The following is a 17,481-nucleotide window of genomic DNA, read 5'->3' on the forward strand; positions in this document are numbered from 1 at the left end:
ATAATGCCATGCGGTAGGTACCAGCAGGCAAAGGGGATTACAAATTCGTCCTGCCCATCACCACTTGTAGGAACAGAGTCAGAGATGCAGGAACTGAAACGAACGACATGGCGAGGCTAATTAGGAGATTTAATCATGGATTAAGTGGTTAGCTACTTGCTCACATGCAAATTCCTCAGCGCCGTTGACGCAACATCAGCAGCACGGCAGCAGAGTGTATCTGGCATGGAGGCAACGTGTGACCCTGTCGTTCATCCATGAGGTTCATCTTGAACCCACACCATGATCTCCAGCAGCTTCACCTGATGCATGGGAGGCTGTAGGCAGCATCACATGGGCACGCCGGAGGTTGGGAAGCCAGAAGGAGTTGAGTTGTTCCAGTGTGTCGGTCATGTCGCAGGCATGCATCAGCACACTGCGGTCGCCGCATGGCATTCGGTAATCAGATCCGTTGGGTTGCCGATGCTGCAAAATCCAAACATGAGGGTGTAACGAAATCCATACCTCGAAACACGGTGTTAGAGAAGGAAACACTTCGACTTAATACTCCTGATTTCTACTCCCTCCGTTCGGAATTACTTGTCTCGAAAATGGATGTATCTAGAACTAAAATACGTCTAGATACATCCATTTTCGCGACAAGTAATCCCGAACGGAGGGAGTACAAAGCAGAACCATCTAATGAGCACAACATTTCAGAGCGGCAAATGAATGAAATGAACCTTCTGAGTCTCCCCATCCAGGTTCTCAGCAAGCTAAACTATGCTGACTAATTTACTGTTTCACAAACATCTTTGTTAACAGACAAATAAAAGCAACAGTGTAGGTAAATAAATTTTTCACATGATATGACAAACTGATCTTCTTCCAGCCGCCAAAAAAGTAGAATATCACTTATTTATGTGGAACTAATCATATGGCGTAGTTTTGTTAAGCAAGAAGATAAATATTGGACCAAGGAGAAGACCAAGAGGTTTTCTAATTGTAAATAATAAGGCTATTTTACAGATTAATTTGGAAATGAACTAACACACCGAGATATACATCAGTTGAAAGCGAGTAAAGGAAATATTCATCTATTATGGCCTAACTTTGGAGACCATGAGTTGGCTAAGCAAGCAGATATATATTGGACCCAGGAGCAACACCAAGAGATTGTACAACTGATAAGGTTGCTAAAATTTAATTTGGGAAGGAGTGAACATAACAGATTACAACATGAAGCCATCCATCACCTTGAGTGCTTATACCTGCAGTACAAATTGTTGAAAACAGTCCCAGACTCGCAGGAGATGTCTCACAAACTCATGTAAGTCACTCATTTTGGTATCGTTCTTTAGATTCAATACATTCGATATGTTAGTGGTAAATTCAAATCTAATCTTATGGAAGAACACAAAATTAAGGGTATAGAGACTGAACTGAATTTTGTTTTTTACCTACAGCCATCCGCCCATACCGACATTACACCAAACACTTGGTGGGCGTTGGAGCAGTTGACGTGCGGGGCGGTGGACAGAGCGATACTCGGGCCACGGCGAGTTCCTCCATGTTGAGCTCCACATGTAGGGGCAGCAGAAAGCCACCGAAAGAGGTCGGACATGCCTGGCGTCGCGGGACTGTCCATGGTCGTCGGTGCCCTCGTCGTCCGATCCGTGGAGGTCCACCGGCTGTAGCAGGGACATGGGCGGCCAGAGGAAGGGAGATATACACCTACAGGAGACAACGGTGGAAGGTGCAGAACGCCGGCGACCGTGCCGTGGAGTCCCGTGGCAAGCCGCTGCACCATGCAACCAGACATTAACGACCTCTCTGCCGTGAGCGCAACACAAAGCATGGAACTCATGGAGCCACACATCGGGGAGGGTTAGGGGAGGTTGGGGGATCGACCGTCATGGCGGCTCCTCACCCTTCCTCTGCCAGCGCCTCTTCCTCCAATGTGAGTGTTTCCTGCCATCAAGCAATTGATCGACTCAGCTTTGGTGTAGGTGACGGGAACGAACCCATGGCTTAAAAGGAGGGTTATCAAGAGAAGATGAATAGGCGAAACATAGATCCATCCGTCCGAAAATAGTGGAGGAGATGAAAAGAAACGATTTGGTGAAGAAGACGTAGAGACCGGCAGAACTAATCGGTGGGGAGTAATTGTGTGGACGATGGGTGATGGATCTACATGGAAAGTTGGAAACGGAGACGGTTCATTTTTTTTAAGTTGCTTATCGAACACACGTGTCATTATGCATGTTGTAAGAGTTGCTCATGTGTCACACATGGCCCACTTGATGATGTGGATAGGCTGCATGTAGAGATAAATATAGTAATTGGGGTGAACTTTTTAGGTATATAGGATGTGCAGCACGTTTTGGCTCATAGAGATTAGAGGATGAAGCTTCAATAGCCCTGCAGAAGAGATCAAGAGAATATAAGCCAATGAATCGTGAATCTTGTAATAAAAAAGACCATCCAAAGTAGAAAAGTTCCATGTTGCACAAAAAGGAGAAAATGGCAAATGTATCAATTGGGAAATTTGCAGAAGTTCACTCAAAGATACAAGTTACAACCAAAGAGACATTTAGAAATCATCGATGTTGTCAATTTTTTCCTCTTGGTAGACATTTCAAGGAACCGAAGCCCAACAGTATGATATATTTGTAACACGAAACATAAGAAATAAAAGAGTCTCTCTCCAGTCCTGCCTACTCTCTTCAAACTATAATGTTTTGCTTTTTGAAAACAAGCCCATATTATATTCTTGTACACTGTGGCTCAGGTCCTTTGGCAGTTTGTCCGTGAGGCACTAGGGCCCGACTGGGAGGCCCTGGATCTTGGGGACTTCCTCCAGGCCAGGGCTACCATGCTAGACCGTCACCGCCGCATATTCTGGCTGATCTTTAATTTGCGGCCATGTCATGGACTCTTTGGACGACAAGAAATAAAATGGTGATTGAGAAGGTGTTCCCGAGGCAGGCGTCTAACTCTTTGTTCAAATTCCTTGCATTTCTGCAGCAATGGCGCCCGCTTACTAGGCAGCACGACCGCGATCGTCTAGACACCATGCTGGATGCGCTCGTGGATTCGGCACGTCGGCTCTCGTCATCTTAGCTTCGTCCATCGACAGCCACTAGGTGGCCTTGTTTTTTTTCATTTCTCTTTGGGCATTATTGTGTTGTTGCCCCAGCCGTCGCCTGTATGGCTTATCTGGATGTAGGTTGTATGGATCATTGCTTTATTTATAAAGCGGGGCGAAAGTTTATTTCAAGAAAACAAACAATCATTTTAAGATTGAACTACCATTGATTTTTGTAAACCCTACTCTAACTTCCTCATCTCACCCTTATTCATAAGCTACACATACCACATCCCACCATAAAGATAGAGATATTGAGATCACTTGAAATTTAAAGTTTGTTGGATCCTCTTGTTCTCTGGTTCTTCCAACCGTAGGAAAATAGCATGTATGCATACAAAGAAAAATGATTGTTGTGCACATTGGAAAACAAGATGTTCCTGAAGATTAGTCACTCCATTTCCCCAATGGGTTGTTATCTTAGCATGGAAGGTACTGGGATAAAACGTGACAGTCTTTTGGTTGCATTTAGCAAGAGTTGTTGGTGTCCATAAGAAAACAAGCAAGGAACCTTTGCGAGAGAGGTACTGCACGTGGTAACTCGACAATCTTGAGGAACTTTCCCCAGTAAGTGGGAACTCTGAACTACAAGGTCGTCATCATTACTTGAGTCTCACATTTTGATTTACTCAAGGTATCTATTTAAATTTTGTTATTGTAACAGAGTTATTCACGTGACTAGTTACCAACTAGTTATGCCTTTCTATCTACTGCGCTGAAGTTATAAGTTGCCTTCACGGTGGCTAAATTTTAGTAGCTACATGGTCATTGGTGTCATCACTTGACACCATGCACTTGTAGGCATTTTTACCGATGTTAATTTTAGTAACTAAAAACAATTATGATATTTTCCCTGGATGTTTATATTTATTTCAAAAGATAAAATGTATTAACCATTTTCCGTACTTCCGTGTGTGAGCCCATGCATACATGTGCACATAACCCATAAGTGGCTGAATGGAAAGTTGTGCATTGAGATCAAACTTCTTGTTTAGTAGCCCTTATTTGACGAACTATGGGCGAGCAAAAGAAAGTCTGATAAGGGGGTATAAATTGTATTTTGTTTCAGCACCGGAGAAGTGTTTATCACATTTTTCTTCCACTGTCATATCTCAACATTAATTAACATTGTTATAGAGAGGCCTTACTTCGCCTTCATCAACTCTAGTTTGTCAGACTTTTTACATCTTGGCCTCCGATGGGAGCACAAGACATATGGGCTAACACTTTCCTTGACGGCTCTAGGTTCCGGCAAGATGGTGATCAAAAGGCTTTTAGAAACCACACGACAACCAAACATGGCTTTGTTTTGTATGGTTCCCTATTGAAATCTTGGATGCAATAATGTGTCATGAAGTTTGTGGCACATTGGACATCATTTTCTTGACCTAACACTTGTCCTAGCTACTAGTTTGGATATCAGGAATAGCAGAGGGATGTGATGCGGGTGGGGGTGATTAGGATATATGATGTTTCCCTGTCATGTTTACTATGACAAATGCTTGTTTGGTCATTGCAGTTCAAGTTGAAATTAAGGATATCTTTTGTTACTCCAAGGATAGGGCCTGAAAGGACATTAGATCCTTTGTTTTATTGGTTTTTAATTATTTTGGGTTTCACTGTTGTAAAATCCGATTTCATGGCATGCGTGACATGATTTTTTTTTTCATGAGTGTCTCACAAGTTGGCTGTTCCTGACAATTTTTCTTATATTTTCCCTTAAAAAGTACAGATTTTTTTAGGTTGTATCTTTACCTTGCAGGTGTGCACCTACCTGCCACAGACCCAGATCAATTGCATATGAGCCACATTGGGTTATATCCATTTGTTTATCAACACTACACATTTCTGTTTTAAAGACCTTTTACCGTTCGTTGGTAATACACATAAGTAAGAACCCCACGATTTAAGGCCTACCATCTGTTTGAGTACTCAATTGTGCTCTACCAAAACAAAAGGATATGCTTCTCAGCTTGTAACCCAAATGGATATGCAATAATCATACAGTCGTAGTAAAATTTGGGTTAGTTCTGTAAAATGTGAAGCAGTTGAAATTCTCCAAAGTGCAGAGACTTGTGAAGTGAGAAAGTCCAACCTTTAATCATGGACAAATGCCTTCTGATAATATGGTGGTGGAAGATTTGGCAATTTAGTTGTGATGAGTCTTGATGGGGACGAAATTGCATTGTGCAAAATACTTCCCGGATAGAGAACCCCTTTTCTCTTTGCCGTGGAATAGCCCTTAATATTGGAAATCTCTTCCTAATTAAGATCTAAGACAAATTCTATACTATCTCAAGTTCATTGTGGGGTTTGGTTCCTCAACTAGGTTTTGGCTAGACTGCTGGACCGGGCATGGTCCGCTTAATGATCACTTTCTAATACCTTTCTCTTATTGTGGCAATCATGATGTATACATCTATGAGCTTCATGCTAGAAACTGGGAGTTTTGCTTTCGACGTTTGCTGTAGTGAGATGAACCAGTGGGAACTTCTTATTGCCATGTTGCTTCCCCCTCCAGCTCTAAGGATCTAATGAGCTCGCCCCATTACGCTTCTCGAAAAATTTCGGTTAAATCTATTTACAATAGCCTGCAACCTAGAACCTGCTCCAGTAAGTTTAGGTCCACGTGGACTTAGACGGCCCCATTCCCCTCCTCCCTCCCTCACCCCCGTGAACGACAGGGGGAACCCTAGCCGCCGGTCATGCCCCTGCCGACGCCGCAAGGCGCACTCGGGAAATGCCCGGTCGCCGCCAGTGAAGGCAGGGACCTCTTTCCACCTCGCATGCTCGGGACTGACGCATGATGGATGGTGCTATGGTGGCCCGTGGTGGGTTACGGTGGGGGCTACCGCAGGCGTGGACATGGTAGTAGTTGGTGTTGCCGCGGCTGCCCGACGACTGGAGCTGCCGTTCCCGGGTGGCTCCCGTTTGGATCTGGAGTTGCTAGATCGGACGGTGCACTGGCTACCACTGCTCTCCCGAGGTGTTGCTAGCAGATGGCTGGCGGCACAGGTCTGGATGCGAGGGTGTGTGGTTCCCTGCCCAGTCCGGGCTTTCTCCATTCCTGTGGCCTGGTGCTTGGTCACTGGGTAGCTTTGGCGGCGATGCTGCCCGGCTATGGCCCCCCTTCGGGTGGTTGCGTGGTGTGTCTTGGCGGGTTGGCAGGGAGGTGGTTGCTTCTCAACCTGGTGATGGCGTTTGCGTGTTGTGGCGCCAGGGAGTTGTTCGGAGAGGGATGTTGGGGCGGCGGCCTTAGGTGGCGGGCTACTCAGTGGGCTCTCCGGCGGGTCACCGGGTAGCGGTGGTGGATGCATCTCTCGATCGTGCAGATGGTGAGGGGTGCGGCGTTGGGAGGCTCTGGCGTTTCTCCGTCGTGGCGGAGATGCCCAGTTCTGGTTCTAGAGTTCTTGGCTACACCGCGGCGTCCAGCTTAGCTCTTGTTTGGCTGGTGGTTATAACTGGTGAAAGCTCTGCCTTCGGTGTCGATGATGAAAGCGCCCGTGGGTGCCGCTATCCTTTTGAGGACGCCGTCGCAGGTTTGCTTCCCCAGTCAGTGCTCCAGGTGAAAACCTTGGTCCGTTTCATCGGACGCGGTGATGGCGATGTGTTGCGCTGTTTCCCCTCTTGAGTGTTGGAAATATGCCCTAGAGGCAATAATAAAATGGTTATTATTATATTTCCTTGTTCATGATAATTGTCTATTGTTCATGCTATAATTGTGTTATCCGGAAATCGTAATACATGTGTGAATACATAGACCACAACATGTCCCTAGTGAGCCTCTAGTTGACTGGCTCGTTGATCAACAGATAGTCATGGTTTCCTGACTATGGACATTGGATGTCATTGATAACGGGATCACATCATTAGGAGAATGATGTGATGGACAAGACCCAATCCTAAGCATAGCACAAAGATCGTGTAGTTCGTTTGCTAGAGCTTTTCCAATGTCAAGTATCATTTCCTTAGACCATGAGATCGTGTAACTCCCGGATGCCGTAGGAGTGCTTTGGGTGTACCAAACGTCACAACGTAACTGGGTGACTATAAAGGTACACTACAGGTATCTCTGAAAGTGTCTGTTGGGTTGACACGGATCGAGACTGGGATTTGTCACTCCGTATGACGGAGAGGTATCTCTGGGCCCACTCGGTAATGCATCATCATAATGAGCTCAAAGTGACCAAGTGGTTGGTCACGGGATCATGCATTACGGTACGAGTAAAGTGACTTGCCGGTAACGAGATTGAACAAGGTATTGGGATACCGACGATCGAATCTCGGGCAAGTAACGTACCGATTGACAAAGGGAATTGTATACGGGATTGATTGAATCCTCGACATCGTGGTTCATCCGATGAGATCATCATGGAACATGTGGGAGCCAACATGGGTATCCAGATCCCGCTGTTGGTTATTGACCGGAGAGTCATCTCGGTCATGTCTGCGTGTCTCCCGAACCCGTAGGGTCTACACACTTAAGGTTCGGTGACGCTAGGGTTGTAGAGATATTAGTATGCGGTAATCCGAAAGTTGTTCGGAGTCCCGGATGAGATCCCGGACGTCACGAGGAGTTCCGGAATGGTCTGGAGGTGAAGAATTATATATAGGAAGTCCAGTTTCGGCCACCGGGAAAGTTTCGGGGGTTACCGGTATTGTACCGGGACCACCGGGTGGGGCCACCTATCCCGGAGGGTCCCATGGGCTGAAGTGGGAGGGGAACCAGCCCCTGGTGGGCTGGTGCGCCCCCCCTTGGGCCTCCCCTGCGCCTAGGGTTGGAAACCCTAGGGGTGGGGGCGCCCCCACTTGGCTTGGGGGCGAAGCCACCCCTTGGCCGCCGCCCCCCCTGGAGATCAGATCTTCCAGGGCCGGCGCCCCCCCAGGAGGCCTATATATAGGAAGGGGGAGGGAGGGCAGCCGCACCACAGCCCCTAGCGCCTCCCTCTCCCTCCCGTGACACATCTCCCTCCTCCCGCAGCGCTCGACGAAGCCCTGTCGGAATCCCGCTACTTCCACCACCACGCCGTCGTGCTGCTGGATCTCCATCAACCTCTCCTTCCCCCTTGCTGGATCAAGAAGGAGGAGACGTCGCTGCTCCGTACGTGTGTTGAACGCGGAGGTGCCGTCCGTTCGGCGCTCGGTCATCGGTGATTTGGATCACGACGAGTACGACTCCATCAACCCCATTCACTGGAACGCTTCCGCTCGCGATCTACAAGGGTATATAGATGCACTCATCTCTCTCATTGCTAGATGACTCCATAGATTGATCTTGGGTGATGCGTAGAAAATTTTAAATTTCTGCTACGATTCCCAACATTGAGGGCATTGCCGAGGGAGCCCAGGAGTTGCTGGTCATCATCGTGTAGTCCTTGGGTCCTGTATTTTTGCGGCGACATGGTCATGTCTTGACCGATATATGTTGTCTGTTTCTTTCTAAGTTCTGCTTTCTTTGAGTGTTTCCTCATAATTGATGCATCGTTCGGCCGTGTACTTGTAGTTTGTGCTTTATATATAAAAGCGGGGCGAAAGCCTGTTTCGAGAGTGTAAGGCCACGTGGAAGGCACATATTCCTCTTAAAATCAAGATTTGTTTTAGAACAAAATCAAGATTTTTTTTTGGCAAGCGACCAGGGGATGCTTGCTAGCTGTTCACTGATCAATTTATAAAATGACACGGACCGGCTAACGCAGCATGCACTATTTGTGGAGAGGTTTAGAATGTGAAGCATGTTCTATTCAATTGCATTTTGCCTGAGTTCATGTCGAGCTATGTTCATTCATCGCTCAGTGTCAGCTTTGCTCAAATTTACCTTATAAAAGATGCTGGGGTGCTAGGCGCAACCACCGGCTCCACATATACGCTATGAATAGTGCGTGCGAGAGGAAAAACAGCTAGCAGTGAGATAAGATAATCTGGTCCGGCCATTCTATCTCGCTTAGTACTTGCTTTGAGCGTTTTACCTCGCTGTCAAACATCCAGCGTTAGTTCTTTTTCTACGTTCTGTGCTTCGGTCGCAGAGGATGACAGCTGGGCCAGCCTTTGCGCGCAGGCCCATCCTGCGGTGAGAGCGTGGGTGCGTGCTTGCGGAGCGGTGATCGTGGGTTGGCCAGAGGCGATCGTGGGCTGCAGGCCGCCGTGGCATTTTTTTATCGAGGTGCGTTTGACCCACCTGTGACCATTCTGCTTCAGCCGATGTGGTCCCACATGTCTGTCTCTTCATAGCCGCACGCTGCTCCCATTGGTTGCTGCTGTGCCAGCACGCCTGTACTCGCTGGGTAATAGGGTGCTCCGCCCTTTTCTTGTTCATACGCGGGATTTCTCCAGTTGTTTGGCTGCATGTGGCCCTTCATGCGGCTGGGCCCGTTTGTCGGTCTCGTGCTCTCCTTTATCTGGGTCAGTCTAGGAGTTACAGCGCCCCTGTCCTGTTGATGACCGAGGAGGCGCTTTTCTTTCATCCTCATCCTCCCCTTTGTCAGTGCCTCCCTCTCGATTCACTCCACTCCGCTCGGTCTCGCCTGGGAGTCGTTGTTCGTCCTCCGCCGCCATCGTTGGTTGCCATCGCCGTGCTTGTCGCTTCTTTGCTCATGGCTCCTCGCGTGCCTGCCTCCGCGTTCGGTTAGGGTGAGCGCCACTGATCGCTGATTTTATGGCTATGGCTTCGGTTGCTTGCATTGCGTATTAATCCCTTCTTCTTTCCTCCTTTTCCTCACTTCTCGTTTGCAGCCTCGTTGCGTCTGGTTTGCCGTGCGCCTCTTCACCTGTTCGTCCGTCCTTCTCAGGGTGAGCTTCATCCTCTACTCGGACTACTACTAGACATCCAACATGTATACTACTAGAGATTGTTTGGATTATCCAACACCTCTTGCTTTGCTTATCACCTGTTCGATGAAATGTTTGCCTAGGTTCCTTTCATTATGGGTTGTTTCTTGCGCTGCGTTCGTTTTTCCTGGCTGCTGGTTGCATCAGATCTGTTGCGTACTGCTTACATGGGTGGTTTGGTTCGATCTTAGGTTTGGCTGGGTTGAGTGTTCGTCCTTGCCTTTGTTCAGGTTACTACTGTCGCATGTTTTTTTTGTTTCTTGTGCTTTTTCTTATAAAGGTTGTATCTTGTCTGGTTTGGTTCATCGTGCCTCGGTTGGTTTACGTCGGTCTAGCTGCGTTTGCATGGATATGGTGTGCATGCTCTTGTCTGCAATACTTAACTGCTGTTTGAGGTTGTTTTTGAGTGTTCTCGGTTTGCTTAAATGCTTCTGCACCAGGTTACTTCGCATTAAATTGTTGCTTGTCTTCTCCTGCTGCGGTTGCCATCTTTCTTTTCTTTATCTTTTCCATTGGTTTCTTTTAATTTAGGCTTTAGCATGCCTCTGTAAGGAGGGTATGTGACTATATGCTTGCTTACGTTTTTTGGCTTTCTCGTGTGTTACAGGTCTTTATTATTCGGATAATTGATCTCCTGGCTCCAGCTCTGCAAAGGTTCTGCTGTGGTTCATCTCATTTGGCACCTCGGCTGCTCTACTTTGGCGTGCAGAGGTACCATCTTCCTTCTTCTCTTGTTGTCCTTATGCTCATCTCAAATTTTGTCATTTGCCCGCTTCTAACTGTGTGTGTTCTGTGTGTTGTGTCATTTTGTGGCTTTGTTTACCATTGCTTATTGTTGATTAATTATTTTACTTCTTGATTCCATGTGTTCTTTCATGCTTATTATTGCATCCTTGCTTCGCATGTCCAGAATGTGTGTTGTGCTGTCCTTTGTTGTTCCAATCCTGGAAGCCGTAGCAGCGCACCGTGCACTGCCTGCCCCTTGCTATATGCATGAGGTTGACGGGGATGGCCATGTCCTTGCTGGGGTAGAGATTGACATTCCTGGGGATGGTGTCCTGGCGATGCTGCAATTTTTTTCCCCTGGGCCTCTGGGTGGGAAGGTTGTGTAGATGCATACGAGCATGCTGCTTTGCAGGCAATCAGGTTTTTGCAAGGGATGTATGGTTTTATAGTTAAGGATTACAGCTATGAGTGTGTGGTTTGCTATAGGAATTCAGGGAATGCTGCTGTCGCTGTCGCCGCGTCGGCTGTTCGTTATGCGGCTTACTTAGAGAGGGCCCTTGCTTGCACGCGCTCGGCCTCTGTAGCCACACCCATTAGTGCCTTTTGTACTCGCTCACAGCCACCGCCTAACCTGGCATTGCTGTACTCAAGCCTTTTGGCGTCTTTGTACTCTATTTAGCTTTTATACAGGGTACTTCTATTGTTCCATGATTATATTTATTTGTGTGTAATGAATGAATTCAGTTTCATGCTCTTTTCTTCTTATGTTGTTTATTCTTGTTACCTTATATGACGTGTCTTTCAATGACTGTGTTGATACCCTTGGAAAATTGTGCTATTCTTATTTGATTATCCTTTAACCTGCACCGAAGCAATTTTAGAGCTTAGTTTCCGCTTGTTTGCTTGTTTCTTGCAGTACCAAGGTGTGTATCTTTTCGTGCTTTTAGTTTCTCTGGTTGCGGTATGCCTCCGCGCCGTGTTGTTCCTGCCCGGGCAGCTGTTCCTGCCAGACCGGTTGTTCCTTCAGCCCGTTCTCCTGTTGTGCACCGTGCTGTTCTCCTGCGCCGTGCTGCTCGTGCTGCAGCTCTTTTGCCTCCTGTGTCGGCCACGCCTGCCGTTCCCCTTGTTGTTTGAAAGAGGAAACGTATGTTCTTTACACCTTTTTAGTTACGCCAGCTCTTGGCATCCGTTGATAAATAGGGCTTTCTCCCTTAGCATGTTTTGTGTTTCGTATCTCTTTCTTCTGCTGAGACTTCCCACAACCGTAAAAGGTGCAGGTTCTTGTTGGACAGGCTCTGCTCCCACAACAAGAATGGTTAGTTCATGTTCTCCTTGATCGATTGTAGTGCTGCTTCCTTGCGTTCTCTATGTCATGTTGGTGCCTTCTTGTTCTGGCTCTCGCAGAGCATACCCTAGCATCTCCTCTGGAACCTGGTTGGGTTGGTTTTTCTCCTGACGAAGTCGAGATCCTTAAAGGTATCTCTTTGTTATTATTAACCATGTTGTTTTCCCCTTCCCGATGTTCTGCGTTCTTATCGCTCTTAAAACTCCTATAGCTTTCTAACCAAAGAGGTCATACTACGAAGCTCCCGACTACCGATGCAACCACTGCGGGGCTAGCTTTTGGTGGCGTGAGAGGGTAAAGTCATAGTTTGCTATCACAAAAAGGCGTGTTATATACAACAATTCTTGTAAGGCTGGAAAAGTATTTGTTGATCCCTTTAAGAAACCACCTCAGTTTTTAGAACCCCTGCTTGATTATAAAGGGCCGCCGCGGAGCCTAAGATTCCTTACGAAAATACCGAGTACAATTGCTTGTTTGCTTTTACATCCATCGGAGCAAAAAATTCTTTTGTTCTATCCCTGTTTTCAACTTGCCTTCCTTCTCATTGTAATTGTGTTGCTGATCAAATGCAGAAGAAACAGTTATTGGTGAAGGTTATTATTACAAGGCTGGGCTATGACAATTGCTGGTGGTTCCTGTCATGCCAGGAATGTCATAAAACAACCTATGTTTTTGGAAGGCATTTCCGTTGCTCGGATCCCACTTGCCCTTCCGTTAATGCAGATCCCTCGTGAGTGCATTTCCCGCATGAGGCTTTGTTCCATCTGTATATTCGCTTGCTTCTTAGTCCATTTGGTTTGTGGTATGTAGATACTGCGTGTGCACCTTTGGAAGTGATGGTGGAGCTGAAGCAGAATTCATGTGGTTTGATAAAGCTGCAAGGAGTGTTGTTGGCAAGCCAGTCCTGCCTCTAATTGAACGCAAATACCCAGGTTTTACAAGTGTGCATGATCTTGCCCAGATAGGAGGTGGCGATGTGGCAATGCCTACTGAAATTTCCCGCATTGTTGCTCAGAAGTATGTGCTTGTTGTTTCTATCTCCACCAAGAGCTTCCAGCCTACAAGCACTCAGCTGTTCTTCCAAGTTAGCAGGATCGATCAAACCTTTAAGCCTGAACTTCCACCCTTGGGATTTGGTGGTGCATCAGGCGCATCTGGAACGTCGTCTTCTGCTGAGAACTCTGGTGCAGCGTTGCCCATTCTCGAGTCTTTCCCTACAGGATCGGCTACACTTACTGCACTCCCTCTAGATGAGGTATATCTACTGGTCATTCCCCCTTTCAAACTCTTTCCATCGATTGGCTCTTATATTGTTTCTTTTCCAGATGAACACTCCTATCTCTGCGTTCAAAAGCAAAGGGCAGGCCACTATGCCTAAAACGCCTAGGTATCAACCCTCCCTTTATGCTATCATGAAGTTTCAAAATTCTTTTTCTTTGCCTGCGGCTAATGTATTTTTTGTCTTGGGAAGCAGCAAATCACCGTGCCCAAAAAATTCTCGGCGCAAGCTTTTCACTACACCTTTGAAGATCACCGCCGCTGAAGTTAAAGGGGGCTGACCTACCTGCTTCTACTGCCTTTGTTATTGCCAAAGCTGAAAAGAGTGCTTCTACTGGAGATACAGTTGAAGTTGTACCCATGCCAAATGTTTGTGCCTCTTTCACATGTAACTACCTTCCCCTTATGCACAAACCATGCTTGATCCACACCAATGTTTTGTAGCAGGAAACTAAAGAAGTTGGTCAAGAGACTGAAACCGCAGCTGCTGAAGATGCACCGAATGTTATTCCTGAGCTGACTAAAAACAAGAGGTAAAGGCTCTTAGTCCATTACATTTTCCCAGTTCAGTGCAGGGTGTATCCTGATGATTGCTATTCTTCCTTGGTCGTGTCGTTTTAAAAATGCAAAGCTTCATTCTATATGATTTACAAATTGTTTTCTTCTTAACCGATGCATGTGATGGAGTTTCATTGAACCTTTTTTTTCACTGTTAGATTAGAGCTTACCAAATACCCAGTAAAACAGCTTTATAGCTTCAGGATGCAACATTTGTTCTGCTTAGTATTGTGTGATGCTCCTGTTTCATTTCTGATGCTTGTGCAAGCGATACTTGCTGTTGCATAGTAGATAACATACTTCATATATATAACTAAATTAACCATGTAACTGAATCAGCTGTGTTTTTTGGGCCTAGTTAGCCTGCTACTAAATTATGCTGGCCTACATCTATTACATTTGGTGTTTGTGCTTTTCTTCTTATTACATTCTATGCTTCTTGTTATATATGCCGGTGCTAGCTTTCCTGACATGCCTCTTGTTTTTCGCACTACTTGCAACTCAGGGTAAATGCAGTGGCCAAGGGCGCCAGCGTTCCAAAGAAAGCAAAGCAGTAGTTCTTCAATAGGCTAGGCTCGCCGTGTACATATGGTACGACAATCCCTTCTTGAATTCTGTTCATGGTGCATCCGGCATACATGACCTGTCGCCGTAGATTGACTAATGGTTCATCTCCTTCCTCAGGGTATCTTCTATGTTCTGCTTTCTTATCAAGCTAAGTTAGCCGCTAGATGGATATGCTGGTCAAGAGAGCTTCTCAGCTCTACTGCATCGTAGCAGCGGTCTCGCTGTCGGGTGTGAAGATCGCCAGCCCGGCACACTTTTGGTTATGCATCTGATGTATTTTGTGCACCTTTCTAAGACACGACTTTGGCATCTGTGGAGCTATGTCAAGCCCTTGTCATGACAATTCCTCTATTTAGGCGCTCAAACAGACCATCTGCTATGCGTTGTAAATATCACGTTGGCCCTTTCTATCTTATCTCCCTCCCTATGACAATTTCTACTCATTGTAAATGCCGTTGGGCCATGGTACTTAATCTACTGCTTGTAAATGTCGTTGCCCTTTGTATGCCTTCTTGTGTCTTCTGCTGAGTCCTAGGCCTGCTGCTTTATGGACCCTGCTTGCCTAATTTATCTGACAGGATAATCATTATATTCTGCCGTGTCAACTGACTGCTCATAAATTAGCTGCTAAAATTAACCATCATTCTGCCTACTTCATGCACAGTAACCAAATGCATTTCATGAGCTCCTCTTTATGTCCTACCTATGTTTAGCTTTTACTGTCAGTCTGCATAATTCGTATACTGTTCAGGTGTCTTCCCCGGATTTTTAAATGGCCTATACCTTGCTCATGGTTTATATAAGAGTAACACAGAACCACTGTGCACTTTAAAGATCCGAAAAAAATAACAAAGTGTGATTACATAGTTTTCATTATAACAACATTCCTCTGTAAGATGAACCGCAAATAAGTTCTCTCTGCTATGTATTTTTTTAGAAGAGCATTTGGTTGCTGTCCTGTCATCTTCTGCTTGCTATTTGGCTATTCCTCTGGTAGCTCTGGTGACCTGTTGGCTCATAATCTTCTCGCTATTCAATGAGAACCCTTTCCAAAGAACCTCAGGATGACATGTGCGTTGAAAAACTCCAGCTTATTGTTGCTGCTGTTGGCCTTGGTAAGCTTGATGGAACCGAGACCGCTAAGAAAAATGTAATGCCATCATCTTACGCTGGTGGACTTCGCTACATGACTGAAAACTTCCATGATGCAAAAAAATTCATATGCTCTAATGGGTATCTACATATTTTTATGCTCACTCTATCAGTGCTTGGTTTGAACTCGCTCTTTGCGCCATCGGCGCAACGAGTCATCTAGTATTATAATCACAGGTGAAACTAGCGCTATTGCAGCTGGAGAGCCTCCCCGCAGCGCAATAACTATTTTCCCGCAATCTAGTGTTGTGGCCACGATCACTGGGCGAAACAAGACTAATATAACACTAATAAAATGGCTTAGAGGTCACTGCAAATTTCACTGGAATGGCTGAGATTTAATTTCAGCAGGCCAGAACTGAAGCCCACACAAATCTCAGCCGGAATTTCCTTTGATTTTGTATTAGATTTGTTTGGGCCTCTGTTGCGGCCCCTGCTCCCCTACCGATCCGATCCCTCTGCTCGTTAACCCTCACTCATCCTCTATGGCACTTAGGTTATAACTCCCAGACAGTATGAAACAAGTACCACCAACAGGTACTAGTAAGTTCATCTCTGTCCGTTTGCAGATTCAGAAGCTCTAGTACTCGGTGTGTTTGCTGTCATTGAACCACCCTCTAGTGTATTTGCTGATTCAGTATGGATATTTCTAATTTCAGCTAAATGCCTTAGCGTCCGCCATTTTCCGCTATAATGGCTGTATCATCTAGGAGAAGCGTCCGCAAAATGCTTCTCTCGGGACACAAAACTTTGCTTGGGACCCAAAAAATGCTCCTAGCTCCAAGATTACCTCACTCCTCTCTCTGCACATTCTAGACGCATCTGTTGGGTAGCATTTGCTGCTATAACTTTGTCCTTATGGACTAGCTACCCGCAACAAATTTACCATTGAGCTTATTTTCTGGCTAAGCCATATGACTGCTATTTTAAACCGATTTTCATCTTACAACAATGGTGGCCGCTTGCTAAGGTGCTTGACGCTGACAACATGGAATTTATGATCTCCAATATACACACCACCGCCAGCTCTTTGTATTCAGCACCGGACTAGTGACTCTTACTCAGCCTACAGAAAACCACTCTCCTTATTTTACCATCCCTAGTTGTTAGATGAGGCATCCGTTCCTTTTTTTTTTGCCTTGTTGGCGTCTGAACCTTATGTGCTATGTTTGGGTTTACTGATAAAGTTGGGCGATCGCCTTCTCTATATAAAATAACACCAATGTTTCCCCCTTCAGGTGCCCCCTTTGTTGATGTAGTCAGTTGGCCCAGTTGCTTTATTAGAGTACAGGCGTGAAGTTCCATCAAATTTATTATCTTTTATTAGAGTACTCTCCTCTGGTTATCTTGTCTAGTACTCAACAATTTACTCCTAATGACTATATTCTTGAACTGCCACATATCTAGTTTTTACACATTCACTTATCAGACACTTTTATGTCCTCCCTCTCTGGCTCCAAGTCATATATACATTTGAATTTTCAATGGAAGTGTTGGTCATGCATATGAACCTTTTATAAGCTAAAAGATGCGAGAGTTAAACCTAGCTGCTATCTAGTCTTGGTGCTCCTGCCCATCTTCCTTTCCTTCCCATCATAAGCTAATGATATATGTGCACAACCCGCAAAAAAAATTGATATATCTGCACAAGATATAGTCTGACCAAGGCAATTGATCGATATACTACATTTTGGAAGGGGAGGTATCAGGATATGCATAGGTGTTGATGGTCAATTTGCCGCAACAAACATGTTGGCTGACAAGCATTTGTCGCAACCACCAACTTGATACTTTGAGGTGACTGGTACGACCTTGGATGCATAGCAACTCTTTGTACCTCCATAGGTCATAGGCCTCCATCACGCAATGGGCTGGGGGTACGGGGCACCTGCTCTCGCTGGTC

The 17,481-nt window shown here is 45.9% G+C and overlaps 1 protein-coding gene and 1 long non-coding RNA gene across 2 annotated transcripts; one reads left to right on the plus strand and one right to left on the minus strand.

Moving 5' to 3' along the window:
* On the minus strand, nt 1–2,053 carry LOC123170086 (uncharacterized). The gene is made up of 3 exons (XR_006485032.1): nt 1,910–2,053; nt 1,440–1,780; nt 1–465 (listed from the first exon to the last, which is right to left on the minus strand). It is a non-coding gene; the product is annotated as an uncharacterized lncRNA (long non-coding RNA).
* A 4,459-nt stretch (nt 2,054–6,512) lies between these two features.
* LOC123171301 (uncharacterized) lies at nt 6,513–14,451 on the plus strand. Its single transcript, XM_044588863.1, has 10 exons — nt 6,513–6,692; nt 10,560–10,663; nt 11,165–11,204; nt 11,595–11,822; nt 12,596–12,753; nt 12,834–13,040; nt 13,116–13,278; nt 13,349–13,410; nt 13,498–13,834; nt 14,365–14,451. The coding sequence occupies exons 1-9, from the start codon at nt 6,513–6,515 to the stop codon at nt 13,580–13,582; spliced, it is 1,227 nt and encodes a 408-aa protein (XP_044444798.1). The 3' UTR covers nt 13,583–13,834; nt 14,365–14,451.
* The last annotated feature ends 3,030 nt before the right edge of the window (nt 14,452–17,481 follow it).

The sequence above is a fragment of the Triticum aestivum genome, chromosome 7D (assembly GCF_018294505.1).
Source record: "Triticum aestivum cultivar Chinese Spring chromosome 7D, IWGSC CS RefSeq v2.1, whole genome shotgun sequence".
In the NCBI taxonomy this organism is placed as follows: Eukaryota; Viridiplantae; Streptophyta; class Magnoliopsida; order Poales; family Poaceae; genus Triticum; species Triticum aestivum.